Genomic DNA, 16,494 nt, shown 5'->3' with positions numbered 1-16,494 from the left:
AATTCTCCATTGCACTGTTTGCAGAGAAGGGATGGGAGAAAAAATGTTGACTTTCATTTCAAAATAGAGAGATATTGTTAATATGACATGTCAGTCCTTCAAAAATGCCTTTTTATCATTTGACGGATGAAACTTTGCTTCTTTTTAATGACATATTATCTTCATGTAAAACAGATATAGATTTACAGGTTGCTTGTGTTCAGGATGGGCGCTAACCTAGATTTCTGTTTGTACAGGGGCCTCCAGTGACATTCATGGGGATATAACTGATTACACATTTAAAAAAAAAAAAAATATTTTCTTAAACATTAGTGTGACTATTTTGGTCCGGTTTTCTATTATCAGCAAAGGTAATTAGAATAAGGGCTAAGTTTTATTTATTGATGTCAAAGTATCTTGGAGTTATTTATGAATAGATTTAATTTGCTGTTAATATAGGAGACATATTGAAACTCTGCTGAACAGGACTATCCCATACCACTAATATGTGTTGATATGGAAGCTGCTATGAGGCAGAGTGTGGTATGATTCACGCACACTTGTATACAAAATCTCTAGTGTCTGAATCAGAAAAACAGATGACATTCAGCTCAGACTTTGTTGGAAACCTCCAGACAGTGGCCGCAGAAGAGCTTTGTGTGTTGTCTTGATAGCACCACAATCGTCCCATAACATAAGCCTGCCCTTTGTCACTAGTCACAAATCACAACTTGCCGCTGAAAAAATAAGACATATTATTTCATTTTGCTGTATACTGATCACATTACTATCTTAGTATCAGAGTTATCCTTTACAGATGAAGTGGCAAGTTACATATCTCAACTGGACACACTGGTCACCAGTCACTGCCAAATGCAAAGAACTGGCGACAGGTTAACAGCCACATACCAGAAGTACCTTGTTGCTTCAGAATGAAATTCATCATTTGTGTAAATCAAAAATACATAGCATTATGGAATTAGTGTGGCACTGCTAATAGAAGGGAATTATGAACATTTTGTAAAGAAGAACCACATGTCATTTTATAATTAGAACAATGCATTGTGGTTGTAGGTCTCTACAGAAGAGACCTTGGAATAGCTGGATGAGGATAAAATAATTTAATTTGTTTAAAAGGCCAACATTTTCCAAGCTACAGACACAGGAATAATTTCAATTATGAAACGAATAAATAATTTTTAAAATCTTGATCATGTCTGGAGGCAGCAAATGTAAACTGCAGGAAAAGGAGAAAAACAGACAAATCTGTTGCAATAGTAAGAAGGTTTCTTAAAACTCCTGGACTAAGATTTTGACATCATTAAAAACATCATCTTCAGAAGGACCAATGACTGACACTGGTCACCTCCACAAAATTATGTAACCAGTGTTTCTGAAGAAGATATTTTTCAAGACATTGAAAGCTACGTCAAGGAGTTAATAAACCTATTTACTATTGCAATTGATTTATCTGTATTTCACCTTTTCCTTATGATTAATAAATAAACTTAAAAGCATTCCAGTAACAATAGAAAAGAAATGGTCAGTAGTCACCTTTAGACACTCATGACATAAGACCACTGTGCAATCTTCAGAGTACAAAGGAAAAAGATGCTGTAATGATCCTGGAAGGATACATTCATGTTTCATTTTGTGGCAACGATCCATACTGTCTTGGTGAATCAGTGTCAATTCCAATGTTATTGATAATTACACAGATAATATACACAAAAGGAACAAAATTTTCTGTATGTGAATCATGCCAAAATTATTTTACACACCACTGTATTTGTCCATATACAGAGGAAGAATTGCACTCAATATGTACTGCACAACAATGCTCTCAATGCATCTTTCTGACATCTCTGTCTGACCTACTATGGCTGATGATTCTTTCCAGCTGTAATTTACTTATATATTACTGTGATGTTGATATGAACTCAGGGTTTTGCCAGAACTTCCCAAAAGTTATAGGTTTTCCTGAAAATGAAATAAATAAGTATCATGCAGTCTGCAGCCTAGTACAACACAGTAGGTTTGATACCACTACGATACCCTGTTAATCGGTTTCACTGATTATTTGTTCAAGCAGCTTTTCATCTGTCTTCAAGAGGCTGAGGAGACCAATCCAGACTTTTCATTTCAGAAAAATATGGTATGCTCACTGAGAAACAAATTCAGAGCGACCACACCAGTAGACCACACAAGGATCAAATCATGAACATGTAAATCAGAACAAATGAAAAGCTAGCAAAGGTAAAAGTTTTAGATTTTACTTCAGTTCCATATCCCATCTGCAAATTTATTGGTTTACTTGCTAAGGCCCTTAGTGAGATTAAAGGTTAGATAATGTTCAAATTTCCCCACTACAAGTGTATTATTTCCATCATTTTCTGCTTGAATATTTGTCACGGTATGCAAAAATTATTGCTATTACTGGTGGAGGTGCAGACTGTCATCCAATAGGCTGGAATAAAAAGGATGTGTGGAGACTTAATAATAATAATTATTATTATAATTATTATTATGTGTGACAGGGCCCCATTGGATCTAACGTCACTATTATTAAATTTACAATGTTTCCATGCAGCTCTCAGTTTTTATTTGCAAATTCTCTTTCTTCAATGCATTTTGTTCATGTTTTCCTTGAAGTTTCATTCTCCAACTGCACCTCTTACCTGTCAATTTTTTGATTCTACAAGTTCTGTCCAAAACTTCCAAGGAACTTATCTGAGCTCTTTCTAGATCTTTTTTGACTTGATGAAACCATGAAACAGTTTTGTCATTCAGTGTGTGTTAAAATTTAGTGGGTAAGTCTTGCTGCTGGGAGACTAAAGCTGTGTCCACAAATATTGAATTTACTGCTTCAGGGTCGAATATTTTTGATGATGTCTGATGTGTTTCTCTGTAACCGTCTTCTGTTCTATATGGGCTGAGAATCTCTGATAATTCTGTACTCTTCTTTCAGGAAGTTTCCCATGTCATCCTTATGTGAAGTGGATAGTTTTGCTGATATACAGGGCTTCTGGTTTGATAACTGTGTTGAATGCCAGATGTTTGTATGTGTAGAGAGACATTTTTTGCTGCACATTACAAATTCTTCTGCAGGCCCTCTCGAGTTTCTTAAGCAAATCATCTGCATGTCCCCCTCCCCCTTTCCCTTCCCTCACGAACAAACTTTTTCATGTATTCAGAGTATTTTCACATTCTGAACTGCACCATAAAGACTGATTGTTCTTCTGCAATGGATTAATTTTTAGCCTTTTACCATTTTTTGTTGCAATTTTTCCCCAAGTGTGTGGCTGTTTTTTGCCCTATTCCTCTTTTAAATTGGTGTGTAATTTTTTTGCATCAAATTTCAATCTCTTTATTAAATTATTATTACCACATTTGTTGTGTTGCCCACTTCCATAGCAGAGTGCTCAATGCGACATACCCTCATGCAGACAACTTGCATACTGCATGGGATTTTTCCTTGGTGGCAGGAATGGACTGGAGTGGACTCAGCCTTGTGATGCCAATTTAGGAGATCTCTGATTAACAGGTGGAAGCTCCAAAGTTGGGACATTGACAACAGTCAGGAGGGCGGTGTGCTGACTCATGCCCCTCTGTATGGCATCTGATGATGATAAAGTGGTTTGTCAACTAGTGCATGGCCTTCAGAGATTGATCATGAGGTTTCCTTTTTTTGTGTTTGTCATGATGCTGCTATCACTACCATTAAAGATTTTTGTAATCTAAACCATTTCTCATATTGTTCAGCTACAAAAGGAAAATGACTGTTTTTAAAGGAAAGGAAGGAAAATTATGATGAGTAGAATGCCAGAACTTGACCCCAGGTTATCCTAATGAATAATTGTTATTAAACTGGTGCTACTCTGGATTAAACTTACACTGGAGAAAATTGGTTGGATAATAGTAAATAAGACAGTTGTATTGTTCGTTGTGTCTGTCACATAGAACTTGAAAACAAGATTCATGAGGATACCACAGACATGTTCAAGAGTTAATGTCATTGTTGTTAAGAAAATATTATATTCTGTTATGGAAATTCAATAGTCTGTACACTTTTATCATTGTTTATTACAATAAGGGGTGTATGTTTGCCAAATTTTTCAAATAATAGTTTAGCCTGATCAGCACTGAATTTATAGAATTTGTGTTGCTGGGGATAATCCAATGACAAGTAAATATGTTTTGGAACAAAAGAAATGAAGTATCACTCCATGGAATATTATTGCTTACAGATGCCAACCAACTCCAATACACGGTTGTGCCAAAGAACAGTAGCTGCTGGTCATGTTTCAGCAGACATTGGGGAGGATACCAGTCTTGCAGTGAACTCTTCACACAATAAACAGTATTTGGCTGCTAAATCACAAACCACTGTGACACAAATTGTATTGTTTTGTACACTGAAGTGCCAAAGAAACTGGTATAGGCATGCAGATTGAAATCAAGGATATATGAACAGCCAGAATATGGCCCTACAGTCAGCAATGCCTGTATAAGCTAACAAGTGTGTGACACAGTTTACTGCGGGTTTGACGGCAGGTTATCAAGTTTTAAGTGAGTCTGAATGTGGTGATATAGTTGGTGCACGAGCAATGGGGCACAGCGTGTCCAAGGTAGCGATGAAGAGGGGATTTTCCCGAAGACCATTACACGGTTGTACCGTGAACATAAGGTATCTGGTAAAACATCAAATCTCCAACATTGCTGCAGCTGGAAAAAGATCCTGCAAGAATGGGACCAACTACAACTGAAGAGAATTGCTTAATGTCACAGAAGTGCAACCCTCCTGCAAATTGCTTCAGATTTCAATGCTGGGCCATCAACAAGTTACAGCGTGCGAGCCATTCAACGAAACATCATCAATATGGGCTCTCAAGGCTGAAGGCCCACTCGTGTACCCTTGATGACTGCATGACACAAGCTTTATGCCTCACCTGGGTTCATGAACACCGACATTGGACTGTTGATGACTGGACACATGTTGCCTGGTCGGACGGGTCTCATTCCAAATTGTATCGAGCAGATGGACGTGTACAGGCACAGAGACATTCTCATAAATCCATGGACCCTGTAAGTTGGCAAGAGACTGTTCAAGCCGGTGGAGGCTCTGTAATGGTGTGGGCTGTGTGCAACTGGACCCTTGACATGTCTAGATATGACTATGACAGGTGACATGTATGTAAGCATCCTGATTGATCACCTGAATCCATTCATGTACATTGTGCATTCCAATAGACTTGAGCAATTCCAGCAGGACAATGCAACACCCCACACATCTAGAATTGCAACAGAGTGGCTGCAGGAACACTCTTCTGAGTTTAAACACTTACGCTGGCCAACGAACTCCCCAGACATGAACATTATTGAGGATATTCGGGATACATTGCAATGTGCTGTTCAGAAGAGATCTCCACCCCCTCTTACTCTTATGGATTTATGGACAGCCTTGAAGGATTCATGGTGTCAGTTCTCTCCTGCACTACTTCAGACATCAGTCAAGTCCATGCCACATCGTGTTACGGCACTTCTGCGTGCTCGCACGGGCCCTACATGATATTAGGAAGGTGTACCAGTTTCTTTGACTATTCAGTGTAAATAACATCTGTAAATTTCTTTAGTTTACTAATTTTGAATTGCAAGAAGGCAATCTGTGTTAATAGATTAGAGAAGATAAACTTTCTTTGCCAAAGTTGCTAATAATAACCTTCATTCTCAATAACCAGTTTCAGTAATAAATGTTACCATCTTCTGATCTGGAAAGCATTTATACAGTGTAACTATATGAAAAGCAGTTGTAGTCTACAGTATCAGATACAATATAAAAGAAAAACCAGAAATACTACATTAGCTGCATGAATGTATAAATGCTTTCCAGATCTGAAAATGGCAACACTGATTACTGAAACCAGTTATTGAGAGTAACGATTATTATTAGCGATCTTGGCAAAGAACTTTATCTTCTCTAATCTATTATCACAGATCACCCCCTGCAGCTCAAAATGAGTAACCTAAAGGTTACTAGTCCATGACAGGTGCTAAGGGAAGCACACTTCACACTGCAGCAGAAAATTATAAAATTCCGCTCTCAAATTCTTTTCAACAAGAAGTGTCTGCAGCTAATACAGTATTTCTGGTTTGTATATCATATTGTACCTGATACTGCTTGTTACAAATGCTTTGTATGTAGTTACAAAATATAAGTGCTTCCCAGATCTGAAGATGCTAACATTGACTACCAAAACCAGTAACCAAGATTAAATGTTATTATTAGTGATATTGGCAAAGATGTTTATCTTCTCTAATATATTAATTTACAAATTAAAATCTTTATGAGACACTAGGAAAGTGTATTTGAGTTTCTTCAGGTGCATTAATTGTTTACAAATCTCCCGAAAATGAAGGTGTGTAGACGTTCAGTAGAAGAACCTACTGCTATTCTCAAGGTACACTGTAATACTGAAATACCGGGTTGTTCATTAACTCCTACATATTCATACTGTACTCCATATGTACAAGGATCTTCTCATACCATATTTCTCAAGTGAACATAATATCTAACCTAAACTTCATAATATATAACTGTATGACAACTACCAGGTATACATAAAAAAGACATACACCAGTCAATAGAGAATTTGCAAAATGAGAATAAATTTGTGACAGTTCACAGGAGATGTCATACCACATATCAACCAACAGGTCTAATAACCAAAAAATTTACTAGTAAGAAAATGGACCATTAGAGCTGGGATGACTCTCCTCTTGTACAACTTTCATTAGTTACCTACCAAAATTCTAAGTGAATTTTTCTCCAAGATCATACCAGCTGCAAGATATAATTCCTGTCACATGTTTGGGAGTTGTGTGGAAAAAGTTAGAATACAAATAAATAATTTAAGAGTACAAGAGACCATTCAGTGAATAGGAGAAGCTGAGCGGTCAACAGGTGCACAAAAAAAGAAAGAAAATTTGGTAGATTTCGGAAAAATCCTGTAATAAGCTACAGTAAACGAAAACACACACACACACACACACACACACACACACACACACACACACACAACATACACCTGTGCAGTCACACTCTGCCAACTGAACACACATTTTTCATGTTGCATATGACAGCTACATTGTACACTGATAACATCCGTTTAAAACTACACAATAATGTACTACTTTTTCCTGTGGCTCTTAGAGTTTTTTGCAGTCAGATTCTTAAATCATGTAGATATGTTTCAATAATTCCATACTGAACACACAAAATTATCTAGGGTGTAGCTACCTGCCTGCTGTCTCGCAAGCTTTATAAAAGGAACCCTTAACAGTTTTGTGCAGTAACATGCTAATGATTTCAATTAACAAACTGAATGTGCAATTCAGCAAAGGCATCCATGCAGACTAAATGTGAACACATCCATTATTAGCTCACAGCACAAATCACTTTGAAAATTCCGGACTGATATATACATTGAATCTAATTCATGACATACAGGACTGTGTCAATCTTGTTTTAATATTATCAATCTATCTTTTTCTCACTATTATTAATGTTAGAACTTTGTACATGGCATTTTCTTTTGGTAGTTGCATACAATCTTTTCTAAGGAAACTTGGCAAATGTTGCTTTCACATTACTGAAGCAATAAAGACAATTTATCCTCAGAGCTTACCGAGCGACATGACGCAGTGGTTAGCACACTGGGCTCACATTTGGGAGGACATCAGTTCAAATTTTCGTCCAGCCATCTTGATTTAGGTTTCCTGTGATTTCCCTGAATCGCTTCAGGCAAATGCAGGGATGATTCCTTTGACACGACATGGCTGATTACCTTTGCCATCCTACCCTCATTCGATGGGATCAATGACCTCGCTGTTTGGTCCCCTCTCCCACATCAACCAACCTCAGAGGTTATAGTTAGATGACTCTTTTGGTAAATCTGCTTTCAATTGAGATAAATGAAAACTGCAATCTACGGAGAGCATATGCTCGACTGAACAAGTGTGGCAAGTTAAAACCAGGATTCAAAACCTGTCTATTGCAAGCCATGGGCTGTATGCCATTCAAGCAATACTCTGATATGGGTCTTCCACAATACTCTGAGACTAGTACTTTTGAGAGAAAGTTATAGTGGTGAGGTTGGCTTATTAACAGCCTCTGTTGTTATTAACTAGTCAACTAAATCTTATTTTCCTCGCAGCATGAAGTCAGTATACATAGTTGGTGTTCTAGTCAGAAACAGAAACTAAGCTGACAAATTATGGGCTGCATACACAAGTTAAAAAATTGTTCTGGCTTCCAAATATTGATAAAAAAAGAGGTTAAAAGTTAGCCAGTGTAAATATTGCCATGCCAGTACCCTGCCCTGAAAGCCTCTACAGTGAATTATACTCTTACTCTCCATGCTGAATAAAACAAAGCAGCTGTTTAAATATCAAGTTTCTAGAGGGTCATCCACTAATGCAGGAAGAAGAGAGTGAGAAGAGGCATAAATTTGAAATAAGAGATTAAAAGTGGAATGGAAAATTAAAAAGCCATTTTAATAGCATATGCAAATTTTTCTGACACAAAATATTCCAAAGAGGACGACACAAGGAGATGATGATAATCATTAACTGTGAGCCATTAACATCTGATATCAGTATGTGTGTTTAAGTAACAATTGATCATCATTTTCTGTAGTGATAGAATTAATGTAAAACTTACCTTTGGGAAAGTTTGGGAGTACCAAAAATGCCAAGCTATTTCACAGTTTTCCTCATGCACTATGTTTGCTGAATAACTTGACTACATCATAATAGAGTAGGGGCACAATACATTTGTTAGGATATGGTGTGTACAGCAATGAGTCTTCAAAGCAATCTTCTCAGCACTGCCGACTGTTTTTAGTTTTATTTCTGGATACTTTTTACTTGAGAGAGAGACAGAGAGATTAATGTAATTCTTGTCAAACAATAGCACTCAGAAACAGAACAAGAATATGTGACTACAGGTGTGTTGTCTAAGTTACTGTTCCATTATTTTAAAGGACTTTTATTATTAAAATAAACAACAGCTGTTGAAAGTGTCTATCTACAATGATATATACAGAATAAGGGACCTGCATTCAGGATGAATATTCTACAATTATTTTAAGCATTTAGTAAATTTTCTGTGTGGTGTAATGACATGTATATTCCACGCCACAAGCAGCTACTGAATGCATGTAAAAATATACATAGAATTCAGAATTTATAACAAGGACTGAAACTAATGAGCACAAGAAACAATCACACTTTTCAAAATAATCTCTTCACTAGTGTACCAATCACAGAAATAAGAAACAATGAAGACACTATAAATCTATACATGTTACCATATATATATTCATAAGTAAATAATGGTATCTCATTTTTCACTCTTTACCTAACAAAAGAATCATAACATTTACAACGTTGTACAAGCAAATCTACATTATTTGACAAAATATGACACAAAAGTTATTCTTCCCCACAACAAGTTGTGTTAACAAGACCTGGTGTCCTAAAAGCATTTCATCTAACATTGTACTTTAATATCTTCTTTCCAACAATAAAGCGCCACAGATTTTATTTCAGTATTTGGTAGATGTAACATAGTATCAGTTAATTCTGAACTTCCAAAATATATGTACATCAAATTGTTATGATAAGGGGAAGGAACCACAATGTAGAACAATTTCCTTCAGTATGGACCTTCAAACTGCACAGCATGAAAGCAATGAGACATCACAGCTTCAACAGCACACTAGCACCATGTGATGAAACAACAGTTATTGCATTGCTTAGTGTAGTCACCATTAACAAGTTTAAGGCAGAACTGAGAAATTGTTAACAATGGTACCATTATTATTAAAGGTGTCACATCTACTAATACATCTGAATACAGTAAAAAACAAAACTGGTATAGGCTTTTATTTTTAAAGAAACTATTTCTTCTCATAATGCATATATTTAGCCATTTATAAAAATTTTCCACTTCCAATAACTATTAATCTGGTGATTATGTATGAGGCTGCAGTCTGTAAACATTAAATGTATACAAATGTTATATTTTCTTTTCCTACATTTTGCATTGTGGAACATTATAAATAAGCAAGAGAAACTTCCACATACCTGTCTACAGTTCTTGCTGTAGTTCATATTTGCATAACGATTGAGAAATTTCTGTAACAGAAACTTTAAATTGAAAAATAAGTATAACTAAAAGCTCTCACATGGATGCTGAACTATTTCAGTTCAATGAAAATCACTGAAACGTGTCTCGTATAAAATTCACTCAAAACTAACTGCAACTAAATAATTTTATGATCATTAGTTGAGAATTTTTACTCTACGTCCTTACCGTAAGTTAAAACTAGTTCCAACGATCACATTATTCTAACATGTAATGCCCAAGTTCATTCACAGTTGAGTCTTGGATTGAATATTCTGCTGAATTTCATTTTGAATGATTAAATATTTTAAGGCAAGGTTTTTTCAGCACTTGTGAATGCTTCAGGTGTTTACTTCATACCAAAAAGCATTTTATCATGGCGTTTTGTTCTCAGTGATAAGTTTTTTTTATATTTAAGATTATAATATTTTTATAGTGTAAACTATTCGCATGAAAAACATCAGACATTTCATTTTCTGTTACAAGAAAAGTCAAATATACCCACTGCACTCACATTTTCAAAAAAGAACTAAAAAATTACTGTAGGATTCATTCAGATTTGTACTGGTGTTACTTGCATTTTGTTCCTGGAAATACAAGTACAATAAGGATTTCTTCATAATCAATGAAGTGACTCTGAGTTGCAACTTAAAACTTTTACTTAAGAACAGGAACCAAAGAAGGTAAAGAATTCTGTGCTAGCCTTTACCAGTACCTCTTTTCCTTGTATAACACAAACAAGCAAAATACTGATTCATAATAACATTGGCCTCACCTGCGGCCAATAACAGGTTTCTGCTACAAAAATTAAACTCCTTGTACTTTGTGACAATTAATCCACTGTTTACACTATTGATGTCACACAATCCTAATAAACTAGGTATAAAATGAATGAAGAGGGAAGGATAGGACAGGGAAGGAACAACTGCTGACATTTAAAAATAAACTGAGTTAAGAAAGGATTTAAAATTGATGTAACAGTCAGTCATGATAACAGTGTTCACTATTAAATGAGAACTACACTTGGTACCGTATGAAGTGGACTAGAACATGCTGTTCTTCACCACACAAACGTCTCAAACATTCATCATTTATCTCCTGAGACATCTTGACTGTTCTCAATCCTCATCTTCTTTTTACTTTCTTCTTCTAGTGTTGTGTCAGCCTCCTCAACCACCTCAAGTTCCCTCTTAACAGTTGTTTGCTGGGGAGATTGTTCAGCTGAGGTGGTAGTTGTGACGTATGAGTTACTGCAAGTTACAAAATAAAATCCGCATTACAACATCAATCAATCAAGTTATATAAGCAAGAAATGCAACATGAAGTACAATTACCACTGCATAAATTGCTTTGGAAACATAGAGGTCTGGAAGGCAAAATGGTGAACTCTAATGTAGGTAAGTTGGCCTAACTACAAGTTTTGTGCTTTGATTATAAATTAACTTGTCCGATAATTAAAGCCTTCATGACATTTCTGCTGATGATACATTACAGGTTACTGATTTTTAATGCAGCATGATATCTGTTGACAGACAAGATGTTTTCACTAAAATAGTGTTTCTGTAATTCCAATCTTCCCTCTTTGTTATATATTTCTTCTCTACATGCATTCTTCCTTGCCTTATCTTCATTATGCTTTTAACACCTTCTATTTGCATTGCTACAACAGGTTGGCACTCCATTAAAAGAAAACAACTTAATTCAGAAAACAAGCTAAACCAGTAAAGTTCACAACTTATTAATCATTATCTATGACACAGCATTAATTTGAACATACACTGTACAGTTATTTTTCGTAGGTGTTTCAGCTGACAAATTTTGTTTCAAGTCTCTCTTTTCATTGTGTATGTTGTACTCAATTTCCAGTCGCAATTTTGTTATAATCCACACGGTAAGAGCAAAATCGATGAGATTCTAAGAAAAGTATAGGTTACACGAGAATTAATACCACAAATTTCCACTGCAATCACCGTGTCCCTTGCAGGCAACAATAAAGCAGTTATATTTCAGTTCTATCAAACAGAAAATGAATTAATTTGTGATATGTGAACATTTGTTGTAAATAATTGCATATACCCACCTGTAATTAGAGTATGCAGCCTGCACAATGACAGGAGCTGGCGTAAAAGTAGCTGGGGACAAAGAGCGTTCCTCAGCTATACTCACAAGGGTGGTAGTGCTGTTTGGCATTAGGTACTTCTCTGTAAATCAAAATTAAATGGTTACTATTTAGGATTTAAGCAAACTACACATTATCTTATGCAATTATTGCACACAATGATGATAAATCAAATACTTAAAAGTTTTCAAACTAGTCAAAGATGAAAGAAAATATAAGAAATAAAACACTTTTTTTAAATTTTAAATTCTCTAAGTAGTTTCACAAGCAGAGCATATAGTAGGATCATCCACCCCATCACTATTTCAAGTTTTTGGAAAAAATACCAAATCAAAATCCTAAGCAAAATTACAAAATCTCCTATGTCAAAAACAGTACCAACATACGTAAAAGTATCATCTATTTTAATGATCATCTTAGCATAGCAATGTGAGAACAGCCCCTATCCAGCAGTGGATCAGTGCTTCTCATTTCACATATCCTCATTCTTTTCACATTCACATCAAAAAGGTAATAACATTCAGAATAGTGGGTGCACATACTGAATTTTGTTAGTACAAAATTTTAACCACTGAGATAATAACTGAACAGGAAAACTTCGTGCATGTTGACAGCTTTTTGTAGTATAATTTTTACACTTGAGAAGACACACTAAAATCAAGAAAACCTACACAGTGGCAGACCAAGTCCAAATGTGCATATGATATAAAAATATCAGGTGAACAGGAAATATTAATAATAAATTATCTTTAATACCACCTGGTATTTATATGAATGACCAAAAGAAGACCCAAACCAACAAATTTACTGAGATCACACTATTCACACTATACTGTGGGAGAAAGGGGGGGGGGGGGGAGGGGGGGGGAGGAGGGGGTAGAGGGTAGATCAGAGGGAAAGGGAGAGCTCTCTCTTAATCTCAGATTTCTTCAATTCATGTGGAACTACTGTTTTCACAGAGCCCATCATTAATCCTATAACACAGCAGTAACCTGCTCTCCAAGCCTGACTACTGTCAACTAATCAACATAGTACAGACACTGTGTTTCTGTACAAAGACTTCTTTGCACATTCATCTGAAAGTGTCTGTATGCCGTATGTATTTACAATTTAAAAACCTACGGATACCTTTGCTCATCTTAAAAACTGAAGATCAGCACTGAAGTACACACATTCACTTACTCACTCACTTTGCCCTGAAGTATTTGCACAAATGTAAAAATTTTCATTACGTAAAAAAACCTGTTTCCTGATATCACCAGATAATCTGGAAGTCACAGACACAAAATTAATTAAAACAACAGCCATAGGTTTAAATTTCAGATAAACTGCACGACAAGCAGAAAGTATGAGTACTAATCCACAATCTCCATGCTGCAGCATGGAATTCTCTTCAGAAAAAGAACAGAACCCTGCATTTACTCCAGTTTGACCTTTGAATGAACGACAGACTTTCACGTATCACTTCTTATCTGACATTATAGGACAATCATTAATCAATTGTCTCCACTTAATTTGTGTTTTCAAGACACACTGTAATATGTGTCAGTCCATAAATAGTTTACTAAAATGTCAACATTACACACTGTATTTCAGCATTCCTTCACTTTGTGGGCCATTATAAGACTTCATACCAGGTATGTAGGCTGTGTATCAGAACTGTTGAACAGATAAAACTTTAGCTTCATAAGGGATATGATTGCTGCACAAACTGACTAAGACATACGTACTGATGTAGTTTTCTCTAATTATTATTTACACAACTCAAAGATGGAAAGGACAATCATTGTTTACATGACTCAAGAGTGCAAAGAACACTTTTTGGAAAAGTGGAGTAGCTAAGAAGTAGGTAAAGTAATTGTAACAATGGTTCATCACTGCAAAGTGCCGATACTGATTTAAATACACACAGTCATCTATAGTCACTCATGGTTGACCCTGTCCTCATCTTCGAATACATCCATTACTGGAAAGAGAGTTAACAGTCATCAGTTGGACTATGGAATCCTCCAGTAACATTTGCTACCTCAAGCAGTGATCAATGTTTGTGTTTCTTTCCTCTATCTTTAATAGTATTAATCAGGATGATGATGTTTGGTATGTGGGGCGCTCAACTGCGCGGTTATCAGCGTCCGTACAAATTCCCAACCATTACTCAGCCCAGTTTCGCCACTTTCATGAATGATGATGAAATGATGAGGACAACACAAACACCCAGTCATCTCGAGGCAGGGGAAAATCCCTGACCCCGCCCGGAATTGAACCCGGGACACCGGGCTCAGGAAGCGAGAACAAGACCTTGAGATGCGGACTAGTATTAATCAGTTGCACACCAAGTGGTCCCGAATACAATATGCCTCAGGATATATTTGGTTATGTCAACTAGTCCCTTAATTACTTGACCAGCAGTAAATGTCACTCTGAATAATCTGACTGTGCCACTTATACAAAGTACAGAAATATCCATTTTCTTACTCATTTCTCAAAAAGAAAGGTATGTCCAGAGCTCTGGGGTGCTGAATAATATTGATTATCTCTTCTTCTATCTGAATTACGTGAACTGTCATTGTTGATGCCTCGTACACTACTCAACTGTTTCTTAGCAGCACATTCAACATTATCTGCATATAAAATATTCTCCACTCTTCATTTTAAAAAAAATATGGGGAACTGATGGTGAAAGCCTCTTTTGTTTTGCAGCTGATTCATGGTCGACTATGTAGTAAAGTCATCTTGTCTGTTACTTTTAGTCTGGATGGTTCTACAGTATTCTTATACTCACTTGGTCTCTGTTCGATTTTATAGTACCTTAATCCTAGAAGGGTACATCAGGATCAGCCTGACCATTCAGCATTGAGTGAGACCTAGTAGAGGACTAATGTTCTTAGTTTTGGAACATTGCTGTTTAATTAATGTGGCAGACAGATTTTTTTAAGGGTCCCTGTGACCCTGGAGTACACACTGTGTAACTGTTCTGTCACTAAGTGTGAAAAATGTTTATGTGGAAACAGCACGTAGAAGTGACATTTTACTAACGGTAGATGCTATATGGGAAGCATTTTTAGATGAACTCAGTCTTGAAAGTGACGAACGACTTCCCTGATGAAAGTGAACCTGAAACTGATGTTCCTGCAGTGGTAAAAATTACGAGTCTGACGAATCTTCAGACAGTGTTGAAGAAAATACAATTGTCCACTGCAAGAATGGTCATTGTTGCAATACAGCTGTTCCTAATAGAAGAGGCGAGGCAGTTGTCAATAACATTGTACTGCATATTACACGAGTGTGGAAATAATTTATTAATGGATTTATAAGTAATTTGGAACATTTCAAAATATTTGTGTAATACATGCATTTAATTAAATGACTAGCATCTTCATGAAATTAAACTGCAAATAAAGTCTTTAAATCTGGATCACATTCAAGTTATATCACTGAAAATCTTCCATGACAGTTTTTCACTAGTCTCGAGTTTTGGATGCATTAATATTAATAGGGACTGAAAAAGTATGTGACAGAAGTGAAATAAAAAGTGTTTAATACCTAAGAGTCCAATATCATTATAAAATATTCTACACCCAGACAATTTCTCCAACAAATAACTGATGGCCACAGTGACACTGGTGCACAGTTCATTGACAATTTCAGAGGTGTACTTTATTTGGGTTAATTACACTGAGATGCTCTCCAAATAGGAGCTGTAGTAGTTCCTGCAGCAATTTTTTGCACATCTACTTGATCTGGAGCACATAAACCCTAGAATTTCCTGGTAAACTTTCAGTGTGTTCTATCCAAGAACAGTGAATTACTGTAAAATGGTGATTTAAAAAGGAGGACTTCTGTTCTTTGTTATGATTTGCTTAGCAAATCTCCTGGCATGGTATTGTCATGAGTGTTGTCCCATAACATGGTTATTACACGAATGAGATGGAACTGTTCGGGAATAATGGAGGAAATGCTTCACAGTGAACTAAAGTCCTCAATAATAAGTGGTTCAAAGTTAGGTCAATGGGTAAAACATTGAGTCACACTGTTTTCACTGGGTATGTGAGTAACTAATGCATTTCAATAGAATACGGGATCAACATCAAAATTTGGCAAACTTCTTTACCTACAGCACAATGCTCGCAATTACAAGTAACCTCTAATGAGGTCTATTCTTCATAAATCGGTCAATGATTTCTATAGTATTTTGACGAAAATTCATTAC

The 16,494-nt window shown here is 36.0% G+C and overlaps 1 protein-coding gene across 4 annotated transcripts in view; it reads right to left on the bottom strand.

The window, feature by feature from the left end:
* The window catches only part of LOC126457666 (forkhead box protein K2), a 109,901-nt gene that overhangs the window by 3,975 nt on the left and 89,432 nt on the right, over positions 1-16,494 (bottom strand). The window contains exons 9-12 of one of the 4 annotated variants that reach the window (XR_007585499.1): positions 12,246-12,366; positions 10,126-11,415; positions 8,699-8,903; positions 479-716 (exon numbers count right to left, since the gene is read on the bottom strand). Coding sequence is in view for 1 of the 4 variants with exons in the window: in XM_050094164.1 (XP_049950121.1) it covers positions 11,253-11,415; positions 12,246-12,366 (284 nt within the window). In the remaining 3 variants the exon portion in view is untranslated. Of the gene's footprint in view, positions 1-478; positions 717-8,698; positions 8,904-9,009; positions 11,416-12,245; positions 12,367-16,494 lie in introns of those variants that run through there. The other 3 variants (XR_007585498.1, XR_007585500.1, XM_050094164.1) reach the window with 3 other exon arrangements.

The sequence above is a fragment of the Schistocerca serialis genome, chromosome 2, assembly GCF_023864345.2.
Source record: "Schistocerca serialis cubense isolate TAMUIC-IGC-003099 chromosome 2, iqSchSeri2.2, whole genome shotgun sequence".
Lineage (NCBI taxonomy): Eukaryota > Metazoa > Arthropoda > Insecta > Orthoptera > Acrididae > Schistocerca > Schistocerca serialis.
The sequence above is the reverse complement of the archived record's forward strand: the minus strand, read 5'-3'. Positions and strand labels throughout refer to the sequence as shown.